Source organism: Chaetura pelagica, unplaced genomic scaffold, assembly GCF_000747805.2.
Source record: "Chaetura pelagica isolate M959 unplaced genomic scaffold, ChaPel_1.0 scaffold76, whole genome shotgun sequence".
NCBI lineage: Eukaryota > Metazoa > Chordata > Aves > Apodiformes > Apodidae > Chaetura > Chaetura pelagica.
In genome coordinates this window covers 11,664,939-11,691,764 of record NW_009970723.1, presented here as the reverse complement: position 1 = coordinate 11,691,764, position 26,826 = coordinate 11,664,939, and the positions used below count along the sequence as shown (strand labels likewise).

At 37.1% G+C, this 26,826-nt stretch overlaps 1 protein-coding gene across 1 annotated transcript in view; it reads right to left on the bottom strand.

Annotated features, from left to right (window-relative positions):
- The window catches only part of RIMS2 (regulating synaptic membrane exocytosis 2), a 303,972-nt gene that overhangs the window by 35,400 nt on the left and 241,746 nt on the right, over positions 1-26,826 (bottom strand). Inside the window, 1 exon segment of the mRNA XM_010006466.1 lies at positions 14,913-15,154. Coding sequence (XP_010004768.1) covers positions 14,913-15,154 — 242 coding nt within the window.

The following is a 26,826-nucleotide window of genomic DNA, read 5'->3' as shown; positions in this document are numbered from 1 at the left end:
AACACAAGGAATGGACTTCTTGGGTCATTGCAAGTCCCTTGTTGTAGAACTTTTGTATCCATCAAGTTTGAAAAGACTTAGCATTTGCAGGTGGCCAGACTAACATCTTTAATTTTCAAGTCTCTCATCAAGAGGTATTAGATGCTTTGTGTCAACTGCCCTGCTAGGTTGTGCTCCTTCATGAGTGACAAAGGCACATTAAGTCTCAGGATCTTATTCTTTGCAACAGACATGTTTAGGAAGAAAAACTAATGGGAATATCTGGATTTGACTGCAAAACAGTATTTACAGTAATCAAGGTGGTGGGAGGAAACAGTTAAATGCAGATTAATTGGGGTAATGATGCTGATACAAAGTAATATTATCATGACTACCGAATATGATGAATCAGGGTAAATGGTAAAGAAAATCAGGCTAAAAGATTTTGAAAAGTGCTTTGGAGTTCAATAGCAAGGAACACATCTATTTTCCTCATGACTGAGAGACTTTCAGTGACATTTTCCTTAAAAAAGCTGCACTCCTAAGACCACACATTTATAATTTAACATTGTATTAAATACTTCTGCAAAATCAAAAGATAATGTACATGCTCAGAACCTCTAAGTGATGAATATGAGAGTGGAATGAAATTGCATTCCTGATCCTTTTATGGTTCTCAAATGTCTGTCTGTACTGGCAATTTACTTTCAGAACAAATAGAAGTAACATGGTAATTATCTTTCTATGCTAACAGTTTTCTTATTGTATTAAAAATGTTTTAAAAAGAACACATGGCATTCACTGGCATAAACACTTGTATTGTGAAATGTCTCCAGTCAGCTTATGCCTGCCTCTTTGCCGATACAATTTTCCGGCAGTGGGTCTATATTGTATTTCTATTGCTGCAAGTTATCACTTTTATGAACAAATACATTATTGTTTGCTTTTACAAAACAGAAGGAAACATGGTAGCTCTTCTCCACATTATTAACATTAGTAACATATTAGTAATTTAACGTAAAAATTAGTAATTTTTTTTTTTTTTTTGGTGCTGTAAGACAAAATAGGAGGCAAAGATGTATGAGGAAGCTTGCTGGCATACTGTAATGCCCATCAGATGATATGAATGAAGGTTCAACATACATCCATAGAATGGTTAAGGTTGGAAGAGACCTTAAAGATCATCAGGATCCAATCCCCCTGCTATGAGCAGAGTCACCTCCCACTAGACCAGGCTGCACAAACCTCATCCAGCCTGGCCTTAAACACCTACCGGGAGGGTGCATAAACAACCTCCCTGGGCAACCTATTCCAGCACCTTACTACCCTCATGTTGAAGAATTTCTTCCTGATTTCTGACCTAAATCTGCCCTCTTTCAGTTTAAAACCATTACCCCTTGTCCTATCACTGTCTTCTCTGGTGAAAAGCCCCTCCTCAGCTTTCCTGTAGTTCCTTCAGGTACTGGAAGGCCACTATAAGGTCTCCTAAAAGCATTTTCTTCTCCAGGCTGAATAGCCCCAACTACCTCAGCCTGTCTTCAGGAAGAGGGAAGAGCACCAAGTTTGGAGAAAACCACATCTCTGTCAAAGGAGTCAGAGAACTCTGATGACATAACAGAGGTGCAGGGTGGGCAAATTCCTTCTAGGCATTCACATTTTACCCATCAGCAACACACAGGACTAATCTTCTAATGAAAGTTGCTTCCACTGAGTTCTACCCTGCCTTATAGCCTTTGTTGATTTCTCCATCACTGAACAGTATCCCACCCAAAATTTATTTTCTGAATGTTCATCTTACCTCCCTTGTTGAATTATAATAATCTAATTGTGTGTGTTTTTTCTCTTTAAGTCTAATGTGTATATGTACATATTAACAGAGTGAGTGAGAGAAAAGTCCTTTTCTTGTCCCATAATAAACATCCTTCATTTCCTCTCCCTCCTTTCATGGGGAGGAAACACTTTGTTCACATGCCCCATTTTATCTCCTACTAACTGAAAAACCATGTAACTCAAGCCTGAGGGCCTAAAATTGTAAAAGAGAGACTATGTACCTAATTTGGAAGTTTGCAAGACTATATTTTGTAATGAAGCAAAGGAATATACTTATAAATGATGTCTAAATAGGTATTGATAAGTTCCTTGCCATGGGCTACTCACAGCTGTAAACAAATATAATTTGCTAATTATTATGCAGTCTAAATGCTATCTGTACATCTAGCTGTGCCATCAGAGTAAAAGGAACAGAAGTAACTTGATGAGAAACAAAACTGAGTAAGGATAAGGAACAATCCTGAAGAATGTTGAAGTTCAGGACACTGAGGTTAAATTTATGGAGATAAAATGGGAGGGAGAAAGTCTGGTAAAGTAGGTAAGAAAGATTATTTTAACTACTGAGTACATGAGGGCATGCCTACATACAGGAGAAATCAAGGTACCGTCAGCTGCAGGAGAGAAATGTGTATACAGCAGAGAACTCTACAGCATAAGAATAGGATGTGCCTACCTCTGGGAAAGGGTGTTACTATAAAAGAGCGTTTACCTTAAAACCCACATTATTTACTATTTTTTCTATGGGAAGGCCAAGACTAGTGTCTTTTTGCCCAGAGAGCAGCAATAGAAAGTCTCATAATTCCTGTGTCATACTCCTGTTTGGTAAAAATCAATACTCCACACTTATTAACCTAAGCAAGGACCAATCATAAGCTGCTGAAAAAAGTAACAGGAAAGAACAGCTCCAGGAATAATCAATGGTGAAGTCTTTGTTTCATTATTTCATTTCATTTCAATTCATTTAAGTAATTTAAATTCATTTAATTATTTTAATCGATCTTCCATCTTAGGGCTTTGGCTTTTTTATAGCAAAACTTCAGTGTGTTTTCAACCCACTAAAGAGTGGTTGGGAGTAATAGTCATCACTAAGAAATCATTTTCATACCTGCATATGAATCTCACCCTTCTCTACTGGAGCATTTCACTTATGCCTGAGCTATATTAGATTTTCCGCATGATATGCATACAGAGAAGGATTTGTAGGTTGTCTTGGAAGCTGTCTCTTGACAGACCAGAAGAAAGATGTCCCATACTGCAAGTTTCTTACAAAACAAACTGAAGAACTAACACAATGCAGAAGAACTTGCATGGAAAAGTCACTGAAATCAAACTGTTGCTTGGCTGCCAGAGAAGGTATCAGTGTAGGCACTGTTATATGGTGATTTTTCACCATGTCTCACCAGTTTGGAGGACAGCAATGAAGCAGTTAAATCAGAATAGTATCTATCATACATAAAGAAAATACTAGTTTCACAGACAAATAAATCCTCCATCATAGAGGAGTGACTGCATAAGACTAATTTTCCTGTGCTCCATATATAGTACCAAAGACTATGGGGGCAGAGTACTGACTTATAACCATCCTCAATTTCTTTCTCCACTTCCTCCTGCTGTTTAGACCCAAGCCAGCAGAGCTTTCCCAAAATGCAGTTCAGAAGACAGCATCGGCATAGGAGGATTCCAATAAAATTTAGGGGTGAGGTGCTCCTGTTCTGAGGAAAGCATACGATAGGTCAACCAGCTGGATCATTAAGAGATCATAACACTGGGACCTTTAGAGTCTCTCCAGTAGAAGAGGTTCAGATTCCTTTCCATACACACTGTGTCTCTTCAAAAACCAGGTAAGTGTAGGATTGCACTGGGGATAAAATAAAATTACAGAAAGTTTCTTCCTCAATACAGGAAAGCTGAGAATGTGCAGCATGGACAAAACTGACACATGTTTAGATTCATTTCCCCACTGAGAAGAGACAAGCATGGTGGCAAAAGCCAAGATCCAGCTTGGACCATCTGAGAAAAATAATTTCAAAATTGCAAAGAAACCTTTTCCCATTGGGGTTCTGTTCAACAATTCCTCTAATCTGCCAACACGCTGCATGAAAGCACTTGCTTAAGTGGAAGAGCAAAATTCATGCAAGTTAATGACTTCTACTGTACACCGAACACTTACGGACCTCTGCTGAACTGACTGATCTGTTAATTTTCATGCAGCTTGACCTCTAACAGGTGCCTGCTGCTGCAATCTAGCTTCTGTCAGCACATTTATGGAATATGAGGAGTCTCTTAGCTCACCCACTGTCTGGGAAGTGATGCTTTTAACAGTAACTCCTACAGTAGTATGCTCTTCAGCCACCAGGTAGCTGGTGGAACTGCATGGTGAACAGTTCCCTCTAGACTTGTAAGTATTTCACCCATTTAACTGCAAATTATATTCTGCTTTTCCTGGCATTTCTGTCCCTTTACTGATTACAATCACCTGTGAATGGCTATTTTTAAGATGGTGACATTAAACAAAAAAGTGTAGTAACAGCAGCAGCAAGACACCTGAAGCTTTCATTGTCATCCTTTAGTGGTCCTAGCAAAGAAAGGCTGAAGCAGAAAACGGGATTGCTTTTGCGTGAAAAGTGGATTTACATGTCTCCTGTTTTGAGACTTGGTATCCTTTAAATGTACCACTAACTTCAGTGGAACTACTAATATCCTTAATAGCAAACACATGTACTCAACTAATTTCCAAGATTCATAAATAATATTCAACCTCAAAAATAAAATCAGATATCTTTACAACAGGGAAATAATACAAAGTCTGCCTAAATTTTTTTCTTCTTCCAAGTTAAACATATTCATAGAAAATGATTTTATTTTGCATCATCTGGATGGAAGCTCAATTTTCAGTCAAGTAAGGCAACTCGTGGTGTAAAGAGATCAGAAAATGAAACAATTTTTCTGTTGCCTACAAACTCCACCAAGGAACCAACTGAAATGGCTTCTCTGCAGTATGCCCAAGAACAGCAGGGAGCTTGGTACTACTTGTGAAACTAACTGAGAAAGAGTGACATAACCAGGATATACAGCTGGTAGCAGGGAGAAGAGTTTCTTTGCCCTATTCAAGAAAAAGCACATTTTTGTGAAACACAGGCAATGCTTCTAACTGGACCTTCAAATTCAATAGTGGTCCTATTTTTTTTTGAAGACCATTTTGGGATGCTTGAATTTTCGCACGATAATGATTTCAATCTGTGAATTTCAGGTTTCAGAAATACTACCTAATCTTCAATGCCCTTGAAATGGCTGAAAATACTAAATATTAGAAATGTGATGACAAAATTATAAAATGTTTACATTTAATCAAGTTTATCGCAAATAAAAAAGTACTCGTTAATGATTAAATTCTGAAATCAATGAGTAAATTAAATCAGTTATTAAATAAAAAGATATATTTTTTCCTGATGTTTCTGTATCTTAGTGTATTTTTATGCTATATAAAAATAAAAATAGAATATTGCTTTGCTGTAACATTTAATTTGCATATTTTTTAACATCTGAGATACAGAGTTTCTATAAAAAACAGTTTTATTTTGCAAGGTGTTAATATGTTATCTCTTCCACAATATATTAATTTATATATATATATACATATTCCACAATATATTTAGTTAAATATGGCACTGCCTTAACACTGCAGGATTCACACAGAATATTGCATCAATTTTATATTTTCAAAAATACTTAAGATATCCATCTTATAAAAAATCTCAGAAATGTTGGTAACTTAATTAATTCAATTAATCACAGGGAAGTAATGTAATTTTTCCTTTGCTTTACAAATCTGTTCTTGGCAGGTCTTTCTGCAGCAAATAGTAGCAAGAAGAGTACTTACTACTGTGAATATTTTCAATTAAGTCTCAATGATATTTCATAGACTGAGCTAAAAATAATTTTTTGCTGGCAACAAATTCTACCTAGACAATGGCAAAACCTAAATATTAGAGCACTATAGTTACAAAACTGGATAAAATCTGAATGCAACTTTGCGAGCAGAGTTTTAATTCATTTAAGGTAAAATAGTTTAATATTTCATATTGTAATGAAAAGATCATGACAGTAAAATAATTCAATATCATTCACATAAGCACTTGCAAACATAGGAAAAATTCCCAAAACCAGGCATAAAAAGGCAACACCTCTCCCAGTGTTTAAGGAGACTTTACAATAAAAAGCAGGACTGCTAAGAAAATATTTCCCAAAGGATCTGTTCATCTTTTGCAAAGAGACAAAGAACCATAAACAAATTATTTAGCTAATGAGGAAAAAATGTTTTTGCTTTTGTTAAAGAATCATTCAGCTTTTCCTAAACATGCTTCATTACAAACGGTTTCAGAACAACTTCCACGTTTTCTTCCTTTTGTGACATGTTCTTAGTGAGAATTTTTTGCTTTTTTATATATTCCCTGAGCAGGAAGAGTTGAACTGAACTCATAAATGCCTCACAGAATTAGTGAAAATCCTGTCACTTTGTCCAAGTAGTAATCAAAATGCAATACAAACCCCCTGTAATGACATTTAAGAAAAATTTTGGAGCAATTCCTCAGTTGTAAACTGATAAAATATAAAAAATTGTTGAAAAAATATACAGTTGTCCTGTGCACTCCGTTAACAGGATTCCACTGAGTTTAGATGCATTTGTGATGTCGTCAAAACCCTCACTACCCATTGCCAAAGCATTTGGCAAATTCTAAGTATAAGGATGTGGAATACCTATCTGTATTCTCAATATCTGCAGGATTTCCCATGTGCAGTGTTTAAAAGCAGAAGTACTATAATGTTTACCTCCCCGTTTAATCCCATGGAAAGCAGAGATTAGTCTTATTTATAAGACATACGGTAGCCAGCTGAAATGGGCAATAGGAGAGTTCAGTAAACCTCTTTTTTTCTTTTTCTACTGCAACATTCACATAAGTTGCATACCAATTGAGGCCAGAGAATTGTCATGCATTAGTCTGCAAAGCATGCGTTTACTATCACCTTTACTTTTGGGGCTATTTAATGGTTTTTTACTTTCAGGCAATTATTTAATAAATTCTCTTCTGTCCTTGGGGGGGGGGGGGGGAAATAGCATTAATGGTATTACTGATTGCATGGGTAGTGTTAAAGACATAAATTAAATATTGAAATATGACTTGCTAAAGGACCTTTAATATTGAATCCCTTTTAAGTACAAGGAAGGAAATCCTGTATTACAAATCTTAAACTAAAAAAAAAAAAGAAAAAAAAAAAAGAAAAAGATGCATCTCTAGTGAATCTGTAAATATAAATTGTCTGTATATCTGTAAATAAAAACTGCCATATTTATTTATTTTTTGTGTTAAAACCATGCTTCTGATAACTGTCCAAAAGCAAAGTACAAAAGCTCTCTGCCTGCTGGCCTTTGGAGATCTGAAGTTAAACTCCCTTCATGGCATATTGTTATTTAGTAAAGATGGTTTACAGAGCAATTTGTAGATAAGTATTATCCTTCTGGAAGAATGCAAACAGTAGTAATTGAGGAGGCTATGTAAAAAATTGACAATACTAAAAAAATAATTTAAATTAGAAACAAATTAAACTGATTTTTCTTCCCTAAAATATGAACTACATAAATACATAGAACTGTAACTACAGGTAAATATTCGAGGCATTTCAGACAAACTGGAAACTGGATAAATGCTAAAGTATGAAATTGCCCTGTAAAGTTGTTTTCCGTCTCAGGATTCCATAGGATGAAGTCAGAGCCCTATTTATCAGAATATCCAACAATAAATCCACATGTATTCTATCACATGTTAACTAAGAGATTATCAAACCCCAAAAGGAGTTTTCAAAGTGAAACTTTCTTAAGGAAAGCCTAAATTATTCTGTTGGATAGCTCTCAGCCTAAAAAAGAAATGCTCTGCAGATTGAATTAATTCAGGAAGGATGAATTAATTCAGGAAAGACTGTGATGGGTTTTCCTTATGTAACAACTGAAAGAACTAATCTTGTTTACTGTGAAAACAGAAATAAAACAGCTTTAAAGTTTTTTTATGAGTTGTATTTTTTTTAGCAGTAATCTTATGAGAATTCTTCTGCTCCGAATAAGAAAAGATAGCTTAGCAGTATTCTTACCAAGAAAGATCACCCTACATTTCTCTCTCTATTTTTACCTCTAATTATGGAAAGAAAAAAAATCTTGCAGAAGGTCAAGCCAAACGTTCTGATCTCACAGCTTTCTTCTTTTTTTCCCTTATTAATGAGATCCAGTGATAATATCAGTAAATTGCTTTTTAAGGAAAGGTTTGGCAACACAGAAAATAATTTTTGAAAAAATAAGCATAGATTTTGAATAATATAAATGCCTACAGCCTAGGGATTTAGTTTTCCTTCTGCCCCAGTCAGCTGGAAATCTGACAGGTGTGTATCTCACTGAGTTGGCAACTACAAATTACAGAGAGAAAGTTCAATAAATAGTCTGTGTCTGGGGCAGTACTGCTGAGTTGGAGTACATGATCTGCACATTTTGTCACAAAATCAAGCCTTTTATTCTTACTTCCTAGTCTCATCTCAGGACTTCCTTCTCATCTGTCTGGAACTTACGTATGGCACAAGGTGTTTCCCCCACTTCGTGTGTGAGCAGTGTCTTCCAGCAGGCTTCTGTAAGGTAACTGCTAGCACTGCTTGGACTTTAGTTCTTCACTTCACACAGTGATACATTTCATTTCACTGCATCCATCTCTTACAGGAGCTTTATGAAAATACAAGGGCTCAAATATATACCTACCTCCTCTACAGAAAATCATTGAGGAGAGCTGCATCAATTTTGTACTGGCTCATCTTCTTTTCTAGACTTTTCTTACATGCAGAAGGAAATAATTTAAACCCAAAAATCTGTCACCTTAGTAAAATATATTTAAAAGCCTGTATAGTCAGACTTTCTATTTTGCAATCAGAGTCTATTTATTTATTAGCCTACTCTCCAGAGTTTATTTAGTAAAAGCTGATTAATGCTCTTGGTAATGTATTTATTACAGTGGTACTTTCTCTTTGGTAAAGGATTCAGGTCACAATTCCCAGCTAATCAGTAAGACAAATTGGCCTTAATCTCTTGTCAACTGCTAATCCTATATTTCTATCAATGTGATATGGGTTTATTTTGAAACTAAATCAGATTACACATCAAGAATACTGATACAAGTATAATACTAGACATTAAAGCAATTTATTAAAATTAACTATGTCTCTGGACTAGGAAAGGAAATAAAACCCCAAACAAATGGCTTGCTTCAAATAACCTCTATGATATATTAGTGATTTAAAAAATTTAAAAGACACGGCCGGATTAAGAGTAGTTAATCATAATTTCAGTTGCTGTTTTGGCCATATAATTTAATTATAGGTGTAGGAAATAAATGGGTATTATGAAAACGAAGACACTTTCCGTTTACTAAATTGTTTGCTTTCCATATTCTAAAATATTTTAACCTTGTTTCACTCAAATTACCCTTTGAACCTCTTTAGAACTCGTTAAAACGGAAGTCCTTCTTTTTGATGAACACTACTTAATTCTCTCATTTGCATGGAGTCAACTGATTTTGCATTTTTTTTCTACAGAGCAATATAACTTGAATGATATAATACCATAGTTTAACCACACCAGAATTATAAAGGATATTAAGATGATTTGGAACACTGTGACACACTGTGCCAAAACTCTGCTCTTACAGCCCTATACCTTCATGCAATGTGTCACCTTGCCAAAGTTTGTCTTCCTGCTAAAGGAGGGACAGACTCTCATTAGAACCCAAAAGTTTTTTTGTTTTGTTTTGTTTTTAATGACTGAAGGTTGTCCCTTATGAGATTTTATGACGTTTTGGTTCTTGTCCATGTCTTGGTTGACCTTGCATAGTTTTCCAGTAGTTTTCCAATGCTTTCCTAGAACTTTTATCTTGGGACAATTCACCTAATAAAAAGAGTAATACACTGACATGGAGCAACATTTTGCCACAGAAATACTGCAGCTTTGTCAGTTGACTCCCAGGGTCATCTGCCAGGTTTACGTGCGCAGGACCCTCCATGGCAATGTACCTTGGAGTAACGCTCTACAGAGACACACAAGGGCAATTTACACATGGTTAAACCTCTCTGCAGGCATTACTGCACTGGTCACTCTTGTGTCGTGCTGCTACAAGCTTTTTGTCACATCTATTGTGATCATATACCCAAAGATGTCATGGGATTCAGTCTTTAAGAGAGCTCTGGATTCTGCACATATGACTGAATGTATATACACATAGGCAATGTTTTAGTATGTATGCTACATGGTGTGGTCCAGATTCTAAAAAAGAGGCTTGAAAACAGAAATTAAACTGCTTAGGTTTTTGAATAGACACAATCTACAAACACAATAGGTCTCAGCTAACTAAAGACAAGACATTATCCCAGCTAAAGGAGGAATGTCAGCTAAATGTCAGCTAAACGGGAAGTCAGGACACCCAGGTATCCACCTGCCAGTGATAGTGCATGCAAGTTGAAAAGGAGATCTAAGACTGTGCAATCAGAAGAGGGCAAAGACTTCAGTTGTTAATGAAATATAACTGAGAGTTAAAGGTCTGCACTTGTATGGAAGCCTGATCACCAGTTGCCTCAGGGCTGTCCAGCAGGAAATGGATTGTGTTCCAGATATGAACAACTAAGCAAAGGCTGTTAAGATGCTTGGGATTTGCATTTTATATTTCATTTTCCTCTATACTAAAGCCAGCTTTTCCACTAGGAAGAATTCCTATGGAATCAGGACCTGAAGTTACAACACAAACTCTTTCTAAACCACAAAATATTAGCTTTTAGGAATAATTGCTTGACTCAAGTATAGAGAGTACTCCTTTAGCTATTTATTGTAGCACTGAAAGGTATAAGATCCACAACTAAAATAAATTCTGATTTACCTTGCTGCTCTACTCTATAGTATTCTGACTTTTACTACACGCTTAAGTAAAATTTACCTTTTAATAAAATGACTTTTGTGTCAGCCAATCATTAGCTTGATTCCAAGGTTAAAGCAATTGCAGGAACGCCCAGGCATTTTTTTTATTATTATTTTTAATTGCTTTGAACTACAATAAATCAGTTCACAAAATATAGATCCTGTATACTTCCACACTTAAAATTTAATTAAATCAAATAATAGGAAATAAATATCACAGCAGTGATACACATAGTTGAAAGGTGCATGAAATTTTAGAAAGTAATTTATAACTCTCCTTCTAGCCCAAATTAAAGCCAAAGAATGATTCTCTTCTATTTTTATTCTTATTTTCTGTATTCCCATGGTCTTAACACTGACATTTTTTCTAATCTTTCTTTACTCATAACTATAGTGATCCACAGAGCACCACTTAAGATCTTTTCATGCAATGGATATGAGAACACACTTGGATTCTCTTGCTATGGTAATCTGAAAAGACCGGTTCCTAGAGCTTATGTTCATGACATAAGATCTTTTCAACTTCTTGAATTATTATTTTGCTCTCATAAATTATCCTTGATGTGCTTGGTCAGGATATTTACTGGATAAGCAATGTTCTAGGCATATAAGTCTGTATGTGTCTGAGGAGAAAAGAGGATTTTTGTCAGGCTTTTGTCCTATTTCATATGTATTAATTTCTCTCTCTGGAGGCCTTTCAATACAGAATATAGACTAGCCATAGTTGAATGAAATCCAAATACTGTTCTTAGGTAATATATTATTATTATCATCGTATTGTTACTGTTATTATAATTACTCCTTTTCCACCCACCTTTAACAACAAATCAACATAACCTCTTCCCGTAAAAACACAAACAACTGTTTCTTCCTGGATACATAAAAATAATTACAGACCAGAATAAAAACTACTTTGTTGTGTGTATTTTGATATATTTTTTTTAATGCTACGCCAAAAAAAAAAAAAAAATAGCATAACATTAATTTTGGAAAGACAGTAAAAATGGACCTCTCAAGTCATTCGTTGTAAGCCTGATTCACAGTCCTGTAAAGAGTTATGATGACCTACTTTCAAAACAACTTCTGGTATAGATCTAGTTATAAAACATGAATGAAGAAAACCACTGAAATACAATTATTCTTTACAAAACACTTCAAAAAAGCTTCAGAGATACTGACACGCATCTCTTCACTGACTTCCATATGGGCACACAGTTTATAAAAGCTATATGTATGATCACAATTTTTTATGGAATTAGTATTGTGATCTCATGATATCAGCATGCTTTTTCAAGCCTGACATGTAAGGAGATACTTAGCTGATCAACCGAGCAACATAATTTCTCTAGCAACTACCGTGAAAGTCCCTAAGGTACCCTTTATGCTTCAACCAGTTTCTATGAGGTAGCAGTGCTTTGCCAGCTGAGTATCCCCTGCTACTCAGTGCCACAAAACCGTACTTACAGTACATCTACAGCACATTAGTGTTTTGATCCCAACCCTTGTATCAGTGCTTGTACCGATACATGGCTCCTTGCACAGGCACTTACCATCTGAAAACATGAACATGAAAGAAACCAGGGAAATTTATAAATTCATTAAATGCATTAACTGCAAGTTTTAAACCTTTAGCTTTCATGCGTAACACTGGTGTCCAATATTTTCTTTAAGATGTGCTGATGGATGATTAAGACATGCAAAACACCAATTTGTGGTGTGACCTCACCCTCACCCACCACCACCTTGTGTCACTGGAGACACAGCATCATGCACATATTTCATCCAGGGGTTAACATCTGGCCACAGGTTTCCTCACCGTATGACCAGTGTGCTTGTATGACCCAACTATTTAAATGGTGTGTGTGCTTGTCCTGTTAGGAGCCATCACATGTGGTCACCAGAGAAGGGTCCTCAGGAGCACTGTCAAATAGCGCAGCAGGAGCTGATGTGCAGTAACAGCTCTACAAAACAATCCCTTTCAACCAATACACAAGGGATCTTTTCAGAAGAAGGCAACAGGAGGTGCACTGGCTGCTCTCCTTGGGCCAGGCACAGGCCAGCCCTGAGCACAGACCTCTCCCAGAGAGCAGCTGAAGCAGAAGGGCTGCCAGCCAGAGCCACACAGGCTCCCCTGGTTTCTGCTGCTCCTCTAACAACACTGAAATGCAGCTCCTTATTCACCCCATCCACAGTCAATGGATTAAGAGACCTTGAGTACTTTTGAAAGAATTACATTTCGCATTTGTCCCTGACTTGAGCATCTAATCAGTTGCTGGGCAAATGACTGGATATAGCAGAGGTAAAACCTTCAGATTAAAAGTTCTGATTAACTAAGACAGTGTGGTATATAAACCAAATCTAGGCAAGCCACACAATACAGATTCTCTTGACATTCTTGAACAACACACAAAGAGCTGATATCCCTCATTTATTATCTCTTGCAGTAAGAGAGACTAGATTAGATCAGAATTAGTAATGCAGTGCATAGTATTTTACTTGATATTCAAATACATCAAAACAGTTACATATCTGTGTGTACTACCACATGAATAAAATTTAGATTTCTAAGTGAGCAAGTGGCTAAATTCTTTCTTGCCCAACTGGACACTTTCCAGATCTGTATAAAGATTACTTTATCTTTTGCTTCTCATTCATTTGAACTCAGAGAAATTAGAAATACATATGAAAACTGCCATTTCCATAACCCACAGGTGAGCTGGTAAAGCATGAGACTGCTGAAAAGACTTGCCTGCTGATGGAGTCACCACTGTCTCCATGATATTCACATCTTTCTCTATACACATCCTTTCTATTCTTCATTCTCTCGTCTCGCTTCACATTAAGAAGCACAATCAAGCTTCCTGCTCCCTTTCTGTGCTCCTCCTTCTCCTGCACTGTTACCTCTTTTGCCTACCTTTCATTTTGCCTGAATTTTTACTTCTATTTTTTCCAGGTATGTTAAATACCCTTTCCACCAAAGTTTACTTACAAAATGTACCACAGTCTCTGATATTGCAAATCATGGGTTTGCTCTGCTTACTTGTACATTAAAATTCTTACTATTTCAGTTTCACAATATAAACTGCAAACTTTCCAAAGAACTGAAAAATCTCTTATCAATGTTAAAATAGTGATTAGCACAATGGACACCTTCAAATGGACCACACACAGCTGAACACCATAAATTTATGTTGAGCCATGACAAAATTACGACAGTTTTGCTTAAATAATGAACATACAATATAACTTATGTATATACCCTGAAATGTAGAAATATATATGTGTATAACTCTACTAATGCTTAAACACTTAAAAAATATATAGGTCATATAAAAGCAAGTAACCTTTTTCTATATAAAATATACTTGTCCTATACAGCTTTGTTAATGGACAACGAGAGCTTTTCAGAGTGCATTATATGGATTTTCCCTGAAATAGGAAGAATATAAAAAATGCATAGGTGTAAGATGCTTTAGGCATCAAGGCAGAAAACCTCAAATTTTCTTAGCTAGACTATTTCACTACAATTTTTTTTTTTAACTGAGATAAACAGATATGAGGAAAATTTATACTGATGGTGAACACTTGTGGGCTGAAAAGAATTAAACTAGAAAGCCATTAAACAGTTCTACTGAAGTAGTAAAATCTAGCATATCAGTTTGTTCAGGAAAATGTTTTCATTTCAAAATCAGGTTTCTTGTTCAAATATGGGAAAAAGAAGAAATATACAAAGACTATTTGTGATAAAATCAAAAGAATCTTTTTAAGATGTCAGTGACCCTTCACAGACTCGCAGTGAGGATTCCCTCCAAACAGAAGTACAGCAGCTCATGTTGGCTCCTGAGAAGCAAGGAATTAGTGTATTAAGCAGGTTCAAATAAGCAGAAAATGAAAGTTTCAGTTGAACCTGGAAAGGATCTTTGCTAAAAAAATAAAGTAATAGTTTAGTAAACGTCCAGAGAAAAAAGATGTTAGACCATTTTCTTCTTTCTGTGGAATATTGTTGATTAGGCAACTTCAACAGGATATCCAAATATTAAGCCATAACACATACACATTATGTACATTTAAATGACAATTTGAGAGGGGGGGAAAATCCAGTTCCTACCAGTTTGGCTGAGTTGTGAGGTGCTGCGGCTTTTTCGCGAGAGACCCACGATAGCGACCATCTTTGCGCCAATGCTGGAACGTCTCTTTTTGCTGCCACCACCAACAGTGCCCACTGCTGTGTCCGACTGGCTGCCATCATTCTTCTCCAGTGTGTACATGTCCCCACTGATGCTGGTGCTCTTGGTCATGTTCTTTCCTGAGGCTCCCATCTGTCTGCTTTGCATTTTGGATGTAAAGACACTGTCAGCCAGTGGATGGATAAACAGTGCGGACAAAAAAAAGAGTAAAAAGGGGAAGACAGAAAAGGACAGGTTTCAGATGGAAGGTTTTGGGAGACTAGAGGGTAAAAGCAGCTAATTCACACAGGTAGGGTTTGGTTTTTGAGAGGTAAAAAGGAGCAATTTTAATTCTAGTTACTGTTGGATGTCCTGTAAACATATTTGACTCATCAGCATTTTGTTTTAAATAATAAGCTCTTATTTACTGATTGTCTTAAAATATATTACCAGCAAAGGCATGTACATCAGTATACCATACACACATTTTTTGCTAGGGAAATCTAAGTGCTTTAGCTGGTGTTCTGCCCCTCTTGATAGAACAAGGGTAATGGTTTCAAAGTAAGAGAGGGTATTTAGACTAGATATACGGAAGAAATTTTTTATAATGAGGGTGGTGAAACACTGGAACAGGTTGTCCAGAAAGGTGTCAGATGCCGTATTCCTGGAAACATTCCAAGTTTAAATTTGACACAAGAGTAGAAAACTAGAGCTATTTAGTTGCTAAAACTGTTTTGAAAACAGATTCCTGGAGAGACACCTTATGAGTAAATGCCCTTTTGATGAAAGACTTAGCATAAGTAATTAATTACTGACTCTCTGTTATTTCTTGTAGGAGCTTATTCATAGAGGAGTCATAGAGTTGTCATGGTTGGAATGGACCTCTGAAGATCATCTAGTCCAATCCCCTTCCTATAGCAGGATCACCTACAGAACCTCCTGTGATGCCATTGGCCTTCTCAACTACAAGGGCACATTGATGGCTCATGGTCAGCCTGTTGTCCACAAGGTCCTTCTCCCCAGAGCTGCATTCATACAATACAGATCAACAGGGGGAATAGCATTCTACTGTTTGCAGCACAATCTATTCCAGTGATCCATTTCTCAGGAATGATAGCCAGAATATCAGTGGGTCCTCTACTAATAGGAAACTATAATTATGGCATTGTTCTATAAGAGATATTAACATTTAAGACAGGTCTTATGTCATAGCAGCACAAACAGAAATACTGTTTTCTCATGAAACTTAGACTGAGGAAGAAGTTCCCATTTCCTAAGTCTGATGTGCCTTTAAGGTGTCATTTCCCCAAATATACAATTTTATTTAAGTGCAATGGATTACAATAATTACCCTTCTTAAAGAAACTGTTGTGCTTAAAAAGTTGGCCTGCAAAGTTGATAAACTTCAGTAGGCAGTTAACTGCGAAAGCACTGTGCACTACAAGGATTTGCTCCTTGGCTGCTGTCTCACAAAAGGAAGCTTTGCTGTGTGCACCTGCCAACAATGAGAGATACTTCATTGAACCAGGTTCTTTTGATTGAGAAAAGCAGGAGACAGAATTCTACTAAGGAAAAAGAGGTTTAGATTTGTGTGGATATACCACATACTATTACATATGGCTAGTACTGAAAGTTCATTCACAAAACTAATTATTTCCCTTTAGAGTTCTAAAAACGTTTGCTTTAATTAAAAGTTTGCTGTTGTTTTTTTCTCCTCTTTAAAGCAGCAGAGAAGACATCTTTGTTATGCTCCTAACTAGCAAACAGCTTCTGGAGAAAGCGATCAGAGTTTTGGGTTTTTTTCCATTCCTCTCTCACCAAAGAAGCTTTTAGAAATAAGTACCACAAGAGTTCTGAGTGGCTTCTAGTACCTCATAGTAAATCTGCAGTGATCATGAGAAAGCCAAGTCCTTCATCAGCACTTGGAACCCTTTCTGGACATCCAATTCCTAACTCACTAATAATTCTTGGTAGATGCTCAGTATCCTCACCAGTGAAGCTATCTTTCTACACAGTCTGTCTTCTGATAGTGCCAGAAATAGATTATTAACAGAAAAATAGGGTTTTGTATGTGAGGGGTAGATCCTTTCTGAGGTAACAGAACTATAAAATGGAGAGAGTAAATTAAAAATGAGTAAACCCTACAACCTTTTCTCTTAACAGGAAACAGGAGTCACTTATACATTAAGTATTCTGTACATGTACATATATACAAACATAATCACACAGAGATATCCAGTTAAATATGTACAATTATATTTTAAAAATTACATTAAATAAAATTAATTTGTGAGAGTCAATGAATAGATCTATAATCAAAACAGGTTGCTCAAGGTGTCTTATAAGATATTAATCTTTAAAATACTGTCTGCAAAAAAAGAATATGCAGCCACATAGGGGAAAAAAACACCAAAATTAAAGAATTAACTATGCTAGTCCCAATCACATGTGCATAATGGTGTAATAGTAACCCCTACTAGAATCAAAACAAGAACAAAATCATCACACAACCCCAGCTGCATGGCAGGCCACAGCCTACAGCAACAGCAGAGTGAAGGTGACAGCCAGGCCTCTGACTTTGACTTATGGAGACCAACTAGTCAACAACAGCAGGGGGATGGGCAAAGATCACACAGGAATATTCACCCCTGCATTACCCCTAAATTCAGGAAGGTACCTGAAGACATCGACAAACACAGACAGGTTTCTGTGTTATTAGGCTAGAAACTTGTATCAAATGCTTCAATTTTTGAGTGAATAGAGACAAAGGAAAATATTTCTCTACGCTGCTTTCAGCTCCAATCACTGTCTTCTCTATTTTTTCTCAGTTGTGAGAAGTGTGTTTATACACCCTTCCTAAAATACAGTATTCCTCTGTAGTCTCTTCAGAAACAATTAGAGGAAGTACTTAAGCAAGTTAAATAACTAATAACAGCTAAGCGTAAAACAAGCTCTGAAATCGGATCATTAATGGAAACAGCCTACTTAAAGCAAACTCAAAAGAGGTATCAAGCATATTTTTGTTTTTTTCCCAAGTGAAAATTATTCCAGAAGCTCATAATCAAGTTAAGCATGTCAGCTTGCTATTTATTTCACAGTACATTTTCTTAACTTTAACTGTTTGTGGTCACCTACATTATGGATAAATTTTAGAGGAATACATTCTCAAAGCTAAAGCAGAAGTTTCTTCAAAACACTCAAGAGAAAAGCAAGACATTAGAAAAGAAATTAGAGTAAGAAACCTATAAATCTTTGTACTTTAAAGCCAACAGTGGAGTATGAGAACCCTAAGCACCAGATACTATTTTTAGAAATATACCATACTAGCCAACTGAGGAGAGTCAGACTGACAGATACCTATGACAGGATGTTCTTACTGTCATTGAAGACCCTGTGGCACACCTACACTAGTTAATAACATGTTTCAGGCCTGTTTTCTTACCTTGACAGCCTGTATACACACAGCTAGCTTACACCCTTCACAAACCAGGGTTTTCTTAGGCCTGGTGCCTAGAGCAAACCAACCCGGACCTGTGCTATCTCCTGAACTGTGCCTGGACTCAACCAGGGGCACCTAACTGGTGTGTTCAGCACTAAGCTATGCCAAGGAGGACACAAACTGTTTAAACAGTGTGAATGGTCAAGACTATGTCCTGGCCCTGTCTAGCTTACTGGTATAGACATAGCCTTAAATTCCTTGATGACACTACAAACCTCAGGTTGTTGCCAAAGTCTGATGTTCAGCATCCTGTAAGCTTTTTCTGAAAGCTATTAAAGAAAGCATTTTAAAGAAATGCTTTGAAAGAAAAATTGTAAGCAAGAACCAATCTTCTATTCACGCATTGCCTTCTGGAAAACACAATGCTATATTTCTGAGTTTTTTAAAGGCATTAATCATCAAGACCTTGCTGCAGAGACCCACTTGTTTCAAGAACAGGAGGTGCAGTTATTGTCTGGAATTAAGTTTGCTGTCAATGTTTTCCAGATTCCTACAATAGCAGATAATCAGAAACTACCCTGTTTTCTCCGCAGTTTTTCAATATCTGTGCTGAACTACAGAAAGATTAGAAAACACTGGCAGAGAAACTATCCCAAAATACAATGCCTAAGACTGGCTAATTAGAAAATGAACCCTTCTGGAACTGATGCAGTTCTAGGGAGAAACACTGTAAAGTGCTTAAGGAAACCCTCATAGAAAGAAGGCAAAGAAAAAGGTCTCATAAGTTCTTTGCTTTATTCTTGAGATCTCCTGCTTTAGACAGGCAATTTCTTTGATATCTGATCAAGAAGGAAAGCAACTGTTTGTGAGGTGCAAAAGTATCCTGTCCTAAATGCAGAGAAAATGAATTGAAGCCACTTTATATACAACAGTCTTGTACCAGGTAAGATGGACAGCAAATGCTCCAGATCACAGACAAACAGGTTCCAGAAAACAAACAAACAAAAAAACACACCAAAAAACCAAAACAAAACAAACCCACAACAACAAAAAACAAATAACAGAACAACAAATCAGCTTGGTTTAATTAACAGTTTTGAATGTTAAGAAGTATGAAACAAGTCAGAAACCGCATCCAACTTCTCCCAATTTCTGACCAACTTATTATTGTAGAACTAATTGATAATATCTTCTGTTATATTTTCCACAAAGCTGTTGCAGTCACACTGAATCCTCACTGTTTCATCTGTACCAAATTTCCATAGTTAAAAACCTGCAGTCTTTGGCTGCAGGTTTTGCACCAATTCCATAGTTGGACAACATCTCAGTAGTTGGACAGATTCTTCCTGATGGAAACAGAAACTTTTAATAGAAACTGGCTGATTAGTACAATTAGTGCCAAATTTCCTCAGGAACCTTTTGTTTAGGCCAGAAAAGGAGAAGAAAAGAGAACATAAACATAAAAACCCAGCACTGACACCTGGGAGTCCTTATGCTTTATCAAGCTTGTTGAGATCTGCCATATGTGACCAACAAACCAGAATTGTGATGGAGGAATTAAAGACAATGACACCCCTGAAAGCTGTTACTGCTATAAAAAGTAATTATGAAGTCCCACAGGTAAAAGAACCTCATTAAGATTTCTGCAGGCATACTATGCTGTTCCACAGGGCAGAAGTGCCCATTCTTTCTGTACATTAAGCAATCCAACAGGCAGCAACAAGAAAGGCTAAACTAGGAAAATACACTGACTCAGTCTTTCTCCATAGGCAAGAAACAACAAGCCCAAACATAAATCTTAGGACACCAAGGTAATAAAAAAACCATAGATTATATCCTTACAGACACTCTCTGCCAACATAGCATTTTCTTCTCCTTTCCTTATCAGAGCATGGGAGGGACGGGACCCACTGAGACACCACCTGTGGTCTCTCTTGAAAAATTATTTTAAAGAGGACATGAGAGCATGGGACTCTTAATCCTAGGGTCGTGGGTTCGAGCCCCACGTTGGGGGCCAATAAATTGTTGTCACAGTTTGACTCAGGTCCGACAACAATGCTCTCGATCCCCTCCCCCTCCCACCCAGGTAGGGAAGGAGAGAGAGAAAAAGAGAGAGACTTGGCTGGATTGAAAACTAAACTACACCGCTTTAATTAAAACACTAATAAGTGATACGAGAAAATATATACAATTATATACAGATATATTCAGGTATGGGCAAAAAGCCTCTCCCCTCCCCCCACTCCAGCAACTCCCACAGCACTTCCCTGAACTGGGAAGAGTCCCGAGGAATCCCGGAGCTGCTGCTGGAAGAAGAGCAGAGAGTGATGGGGGTCAGGAGATCTCGAGCCTAATCGACGGTGATGGATGAACAGAGTCCTCCCCGGACACTGGCCATGGACCGAAGAGAAGGGGAGAAGAAGGAGGAAGGAAGTTGTCTTCTGTGACCTCTGACCTTCCTCTGAGCTTACGTAGATATATGGAATGGAATATCTTTGGCCAATTTTGCTGTCCATCTAACTCAGCCTCCTACGGGGGGGTCACAGATCTCCCCATAGTGTCTGAGCCGGCAGAGTGCAGGTGCAGCCTTGAAGCCTCAGTAGTTAGAAAAACATTCCACTGTCTTATCAGCCTAGCAGAACACACTGTTGCTAGCTACAAGAAAGCTTACTGAAGGAAAAAAAAAAATCAGTAAAAAGAAAAATTGGCTTCATCCTGGCTCAAACCAGGACAAAATGATAATTAGACTTTTGTAAGGTGAACCCCTCTCTTTTCCTGTGTCCATTTGTTAGATAGTACCATAATCCATTTGCCAATTGAAGCACCCCAGCCCTGTAGCTAACTCACTGAACTGAACAGTCATTTCCCATAACAGTTTCCTAGTATATTCATAGAATCATAGATTTGCTTTAGTTGTAAAAGATCTTTAAGATCAAGTCCAACCATTAACCTAGCTCTGCCAAGTCTTCCACTAAATCATGTCTCCAGACTAAAGAACCCCAGTTCCCTCAGCCACTCCTTGTAGGACTTGTCCTCTCAACCAGCTTCACTGCCCTTCTTTACAGATCCTCCTGTAAAGCCTTCCTACCCTCTAGCAGATCAACACTGCTGCCCAATTTATTGTCATCTTCACACAACTTGATTTCATCTGCATGCTTATTGAGGGTGCACTTGAACCCCTCATCCAGATCATGGACAAAAATAGTAGACAGAAGTGGGAGCCCTAGGGAACACCACTTGTGACTGGCCACCAACTGGATTTTACTCCATTCAAATGCTTCAGGCCCAGCTACCCAGCCAGTTTTTCACCCAGAGAAGCATGCACCCACCCAGGCCATGAGCAGCCAGTTTCTCCAGAAGAATGCTATGGGACACAGTAGCAAAGGCTCTATTAAAGTATAGGTAGACAACATCTATAGGCTTTCCTTCATCCACTAAGCGGGTCACCTTGTCCTAGAAGAAGATCGGGTTAGTCAAGCAGGATCTGACTTTCATAAACCATGGTGCACAAGCCTGATAGCCTTATTATCCTGCATGTGCCACGTGATGGCACTCAAGATGATCTGCTCCATAGCCTTCCCTGGCACCAAGGTCAGACTGACAGGCCTGTAGTTCCTCAGCTCCTCCTTCAGGCCCTTCCTGTAGGTGAGCATCACATTTGCTAACCTTCAGTCAACTGGCACCCTCCAGGTTAGCCAAGACTGCTGTTGGATTATGGAAGGTGGCTTGGTGAGCACTTCCACCAGCTCCCTCTGTACCCTTGGGAGGATCCCATCTGGCCCCATAGACTTCTGGGTGCCTAAGTGGTGTAGCAGGTCACTAACATGGCTCCATTCTGCTCCCTCTCCCTTTCTTCCAGCTCAGGGGGCTGCGTACCTGGAGAAAAACTGGTCTTACTACTTAAGACTGAGGCAAAGAAGGCATTAAGTACCTCAGCCTTTTCATCAGCCTTTGTCACTATTCACTCACTTTTCTCCCATCTCTTCCTCTTCCTGTTCTTCCTTTCAATCTTCTCACTCACTGTGATACTGACAGGACAGATATTTTGTGTTAGTAGATGTAGAAAAGCTTTTTCTTTCCTCCTTACTACTCTGGCAAGTTGACATAATTCCAGCAGGGGTTCTTCAAGAGTAAAGCACTGCTGAGGTCCTATAAAACTGACTTTGAAATCAGATCCTGGCTCTGAAGTGGAACAGTCCATAGAAGAAAAAATGACAGTGAGCAGCACAGAATCCAAACAGTGACTCTGTGGTCACTAACAATTCACAAAGAATGTAATTTATTCTACAAAGAACAAATAAAAATACTATTCTATCAATTTCTAATTATGACTGATAAATTATAAATATAATATTGGGGTTTTTTTCACTTGCCAACAAATACACTATGCTAAAACCATTACTATGAAGCACAGATATTTTCCTATCTGCAAGATTATTAAAATTATTCAATGTAAAGGAGAATATATCAATACCTTCTACGACATGTATATTGTCAGTGGGATTTTTGAGGATTTTGTTTGTATTTTTGCAGTCTTTACAGCAGAATTGGAAATGAAAACTTATAATCTTGATGCTCTATCAAAAGTGTACCTATTGCAGAATCAGATTTACACTTGAGTAATTTGATGGCTCTTCCAGGTTTCTTTTTTTCCCAATGCAAAGCCAATATTATTACTTCCATGTCATCTAGCTTAGTTCTCTGCTAATGATCCCCAACAAAAAAAAGGCACCTGCAATAGCAAAAACCCACTTAACCTATTGTGGAGCACAGTGGCATTCTGTGATGTCTTATGAAAAGGATTTTAAGAATTTTTCAATTGTAACAATAATACATGTCCTGAGAGACTGGAAAACCCACTGAAGATTTAAGTTCTAGATTTTTACCAGCAGGAGAGGAATTTTAATACCACTTAATAGTCCTCTTAACTCATTTGTAGAGGCTTTAATTTCATTAATTTGCTTAAGAAATCTAACAAAAACAGCATTATGGGGACAGCTGTGATGTAGGAAATAACATTTCCATGAGAAAAATGTTTGCAGCCAATACAAGTACTCATCTGCCAATTCACATGAAAGACACTGCAGGTTGAAAATTGTAGTGACGTAGTCTTCTGAGATTCATTAGGTCAAAAACTATCTTATTAAATAATTTATGATATAAATTGCTAGGAGCTACTGGACTGAAATAATTATCACAAGAAATAACAAGAAAGTTGGTGGGAAACTATGTATTTTGTTAAGTATATTACTACTCAAAGAAAACTTTGGTGCATCTCTCAAAATCAAAGTGACAACATTTTTATATGAAGTATCTGTTCCAAAGTTTTCTTTTATTACAAAGCAGCAATACCTCACCTGTTACAGTACCTAGGATGACTTGAACTGGGTCTTCCCCAGTCTGTTATTTATGAAGTCCTACATACTGCTTTATTATTATAAGTTCATAACTACATAGCTTCTTCCATATTATGACTAGCACATTTTTTTATATTGGAACAAATTTTAAAATTTTGGGGGGTCAGGCCATTGGACTTCTTGTCACACACTAGCACAACAAACGAGTGAAGCAGAAAAAACACTGTAACAGATAACTCTTTCCAAACACTAGCAGTTGAATTCTTCACAGAGCATCCAAGATTTTTGATAAAAGTTCTGTGAGAGAATCAGCCATTTTTAATATAAAAATACAAATTATAACATTGTCTTAATTTAAATCAGGTTTTAAATTGCAATTAAGTACTATACTATGAGAGTTCTGAGTGGCTTACAGTACCTCAATTAAAGTTATAACAATTATTGTATTCAGATTAATCTACTGCTGATAAACTATCAAGTTTTTTTTTACAAAAAGATTTATTACTGTGCTAACAGTTGTGAGTCTATGAAGAAACCCTTTCCTTTGATACAGTGAACAAACCCAGACATTTGTTATAAGTGAATTTTAAAAAAGGCTATTGAGAACACTAGCTGTCTTGTATTAGACAGCTGTCATTAATTTGGTATTAATTTATAGACACAAGTAGTCCATATGAACCCTGAAGGCTCGGCCATAAAGTAAATTCCAAGCACAGATAGAGTCAGTTTTGACTAACAACCTTCTTAATCCCACCCTGCTAAGGAAGTGTGGTATTTGTAAATACAGGTTAACAACAAGATTGCCAAATTAAAACTGACAGTGGGCAAAATTATTTAGTTGAGATAATCTCTTAGTTATTCACCTTGCATGTACTTAATCTCAAAGTTTAAGGCATCATTCTGTTTTCTATATTAACACTGCTGCCTAAGTCAAAAGCTATACTTACAAGCTTGCTTAGGGCTACCCAGATTTGCTACATTAAGGGCTGAAGAGAAATGAAAAGCAAGCAGCAAATTCATAAACCAGACTTTAAATCTGTTCTCTGTCCAAGACCTAAAACCACTAGTTATAATATAAAATCAAGTCTAGAAACTGAGAAAAATTTCAGACTTGTAGGCAGAAATTCTCAAAACTGTATAAGAGACATCATTGATTACCTCAAGGTAAGAAGAACTATGATTTAGCACCTTTAGTTGCTAAATTGAATTTGGCTGGAAGGAAAACTTTCTTATTTAGCAAGCACATTGACAGCTAGAAAACTTTGAAAGACAGACATGCAGGAACTGACTAGGATGCACTACTGAGACTGCATGTAGAGAAAAATCACATAGCAAAAAGGGAGAGTCAGAAGTCCATAAAGGGCTTTATTTAAATAAATTGCTGTAGTTAATATGGATTTCACTTCAGCTGCATTTATATCTCCCTGCAAGAAGACTGGATTGCTTTGAACAGTACTGTACACTGTGGATATGTTCATGTTCCTGGTACTGCTTATGTGTATGTGTGTGGCAGTGGGTGTCTAAAGAATAAAGCAACACTAACATTTCCTTGTGAATTATTATTTCCTTATAAATTCAGGTTGCTTAAGGATTCAAAAATATCAGGGTCAGAATAGGCACTGCTAACATCCAGCAAACCCATAGCATCTCTCTGAATTGATCTTTAGGGACTGAGAGCTAAATGGACACAAGCAAGAGATGTGAAGCCATAATTACCTCAACCAAAGAAACATTATCTGGGACATCATGATCTTGCCTGACTTCTGTCACTTTGACAAAATGAATGTTGAGTCACTTTGGGCCTCTAGGGGAAATTAGAAAAGCACACAGAAAACTTAAGACCATCATAAAAAGAAAATGTTGTGAGGAGACTTGGCTTATATCTTTCTGAAGACAAGTCTGCAAACTTCGTCTTTCTGACCTGGGGAGGACAGGTCTATGCCCAGAAGTCCCTGCTAAGGCAGTGTGCAATTCCACACCATGCACACTTCGAGCAAAGGCTCCCCTTGTTTACTTTGGGCCTTCAAAGGAATCGTGCTTATGTTATGGCTACAATCTGGGAATTGCTGGGCTCTCAGGGGTATTGGTAGGGAAATATACAGGCTTATTTCCTACTAAGGGCCACTTCATGGCACATCTCCCAGCTTCTTTGAGTAACACCTTACAGACTTTATAGACTAAGGTGAGTACAAACATCATGCAGGTACAATGATAGTACTGAACCAAAATGTTTGGTTCCTTGGTCAAGTAACACTAAAATCAGATAGACTAGAAAACTGCTGGAGTATCATCTTACTTTAGGAATAAACAAAGATCAGCATTGGGCCCCTGACCCTTCATTAAAAATCATAGTTCCCAAGTGGCTCTAGCAATATGTTTCAAATGCACCGGCTCAAAACTAATAACTCTTTAAGAAATACTTTTATGAAGTAACAGGAGTTTGTTTCTTAGAAGTGTAAGTGATGTGCTTATTAATTATTTTTAATGAAGTACATTTAAAGGAATCAAGAAAGGAACTTTTCTATTAAAATAATACTCAGGTAAAGTCAGTGAAAACATACAGCACTAAGAGACAACCTCAGAATCATAATATCAAAGAAAGAAAAGCCAGGTGGGTTTCAACACTCAGTTCCTATTTTGGAAGTTTCTACCCCACACTTAGTTGTTGATGTTGCTATTCCTGTCCACAGACTTTTTATGCTCAATCCTGCACCAATAAAGATAAACAATTCTATTGAAAAATTTATTAATCAATCCAGTTTAAAATATCTTCAGAAAATTAGTCTTTTTTTTAACACACATAAAAGTGCAAAAACTAATTTCAACATTTTGCTTCAAATCCTCATTTTAATGTTCCCCTTCATCCCTACTTCACTGCATGTCTGCAGGGCTTTTCATCTGCACCTCTTCACACCTCATTTTTTTAAAACTACAAACACACTGGTTTTAAACAACCTATTATAAGAGGAGTACATCAATGCTTTCTGGATCACAGGTCAGAGCTGACTCAACATAGGCTGAAGTGCAGGCTGCATTCATGGAGAGGGAAGTGGTTTCAAT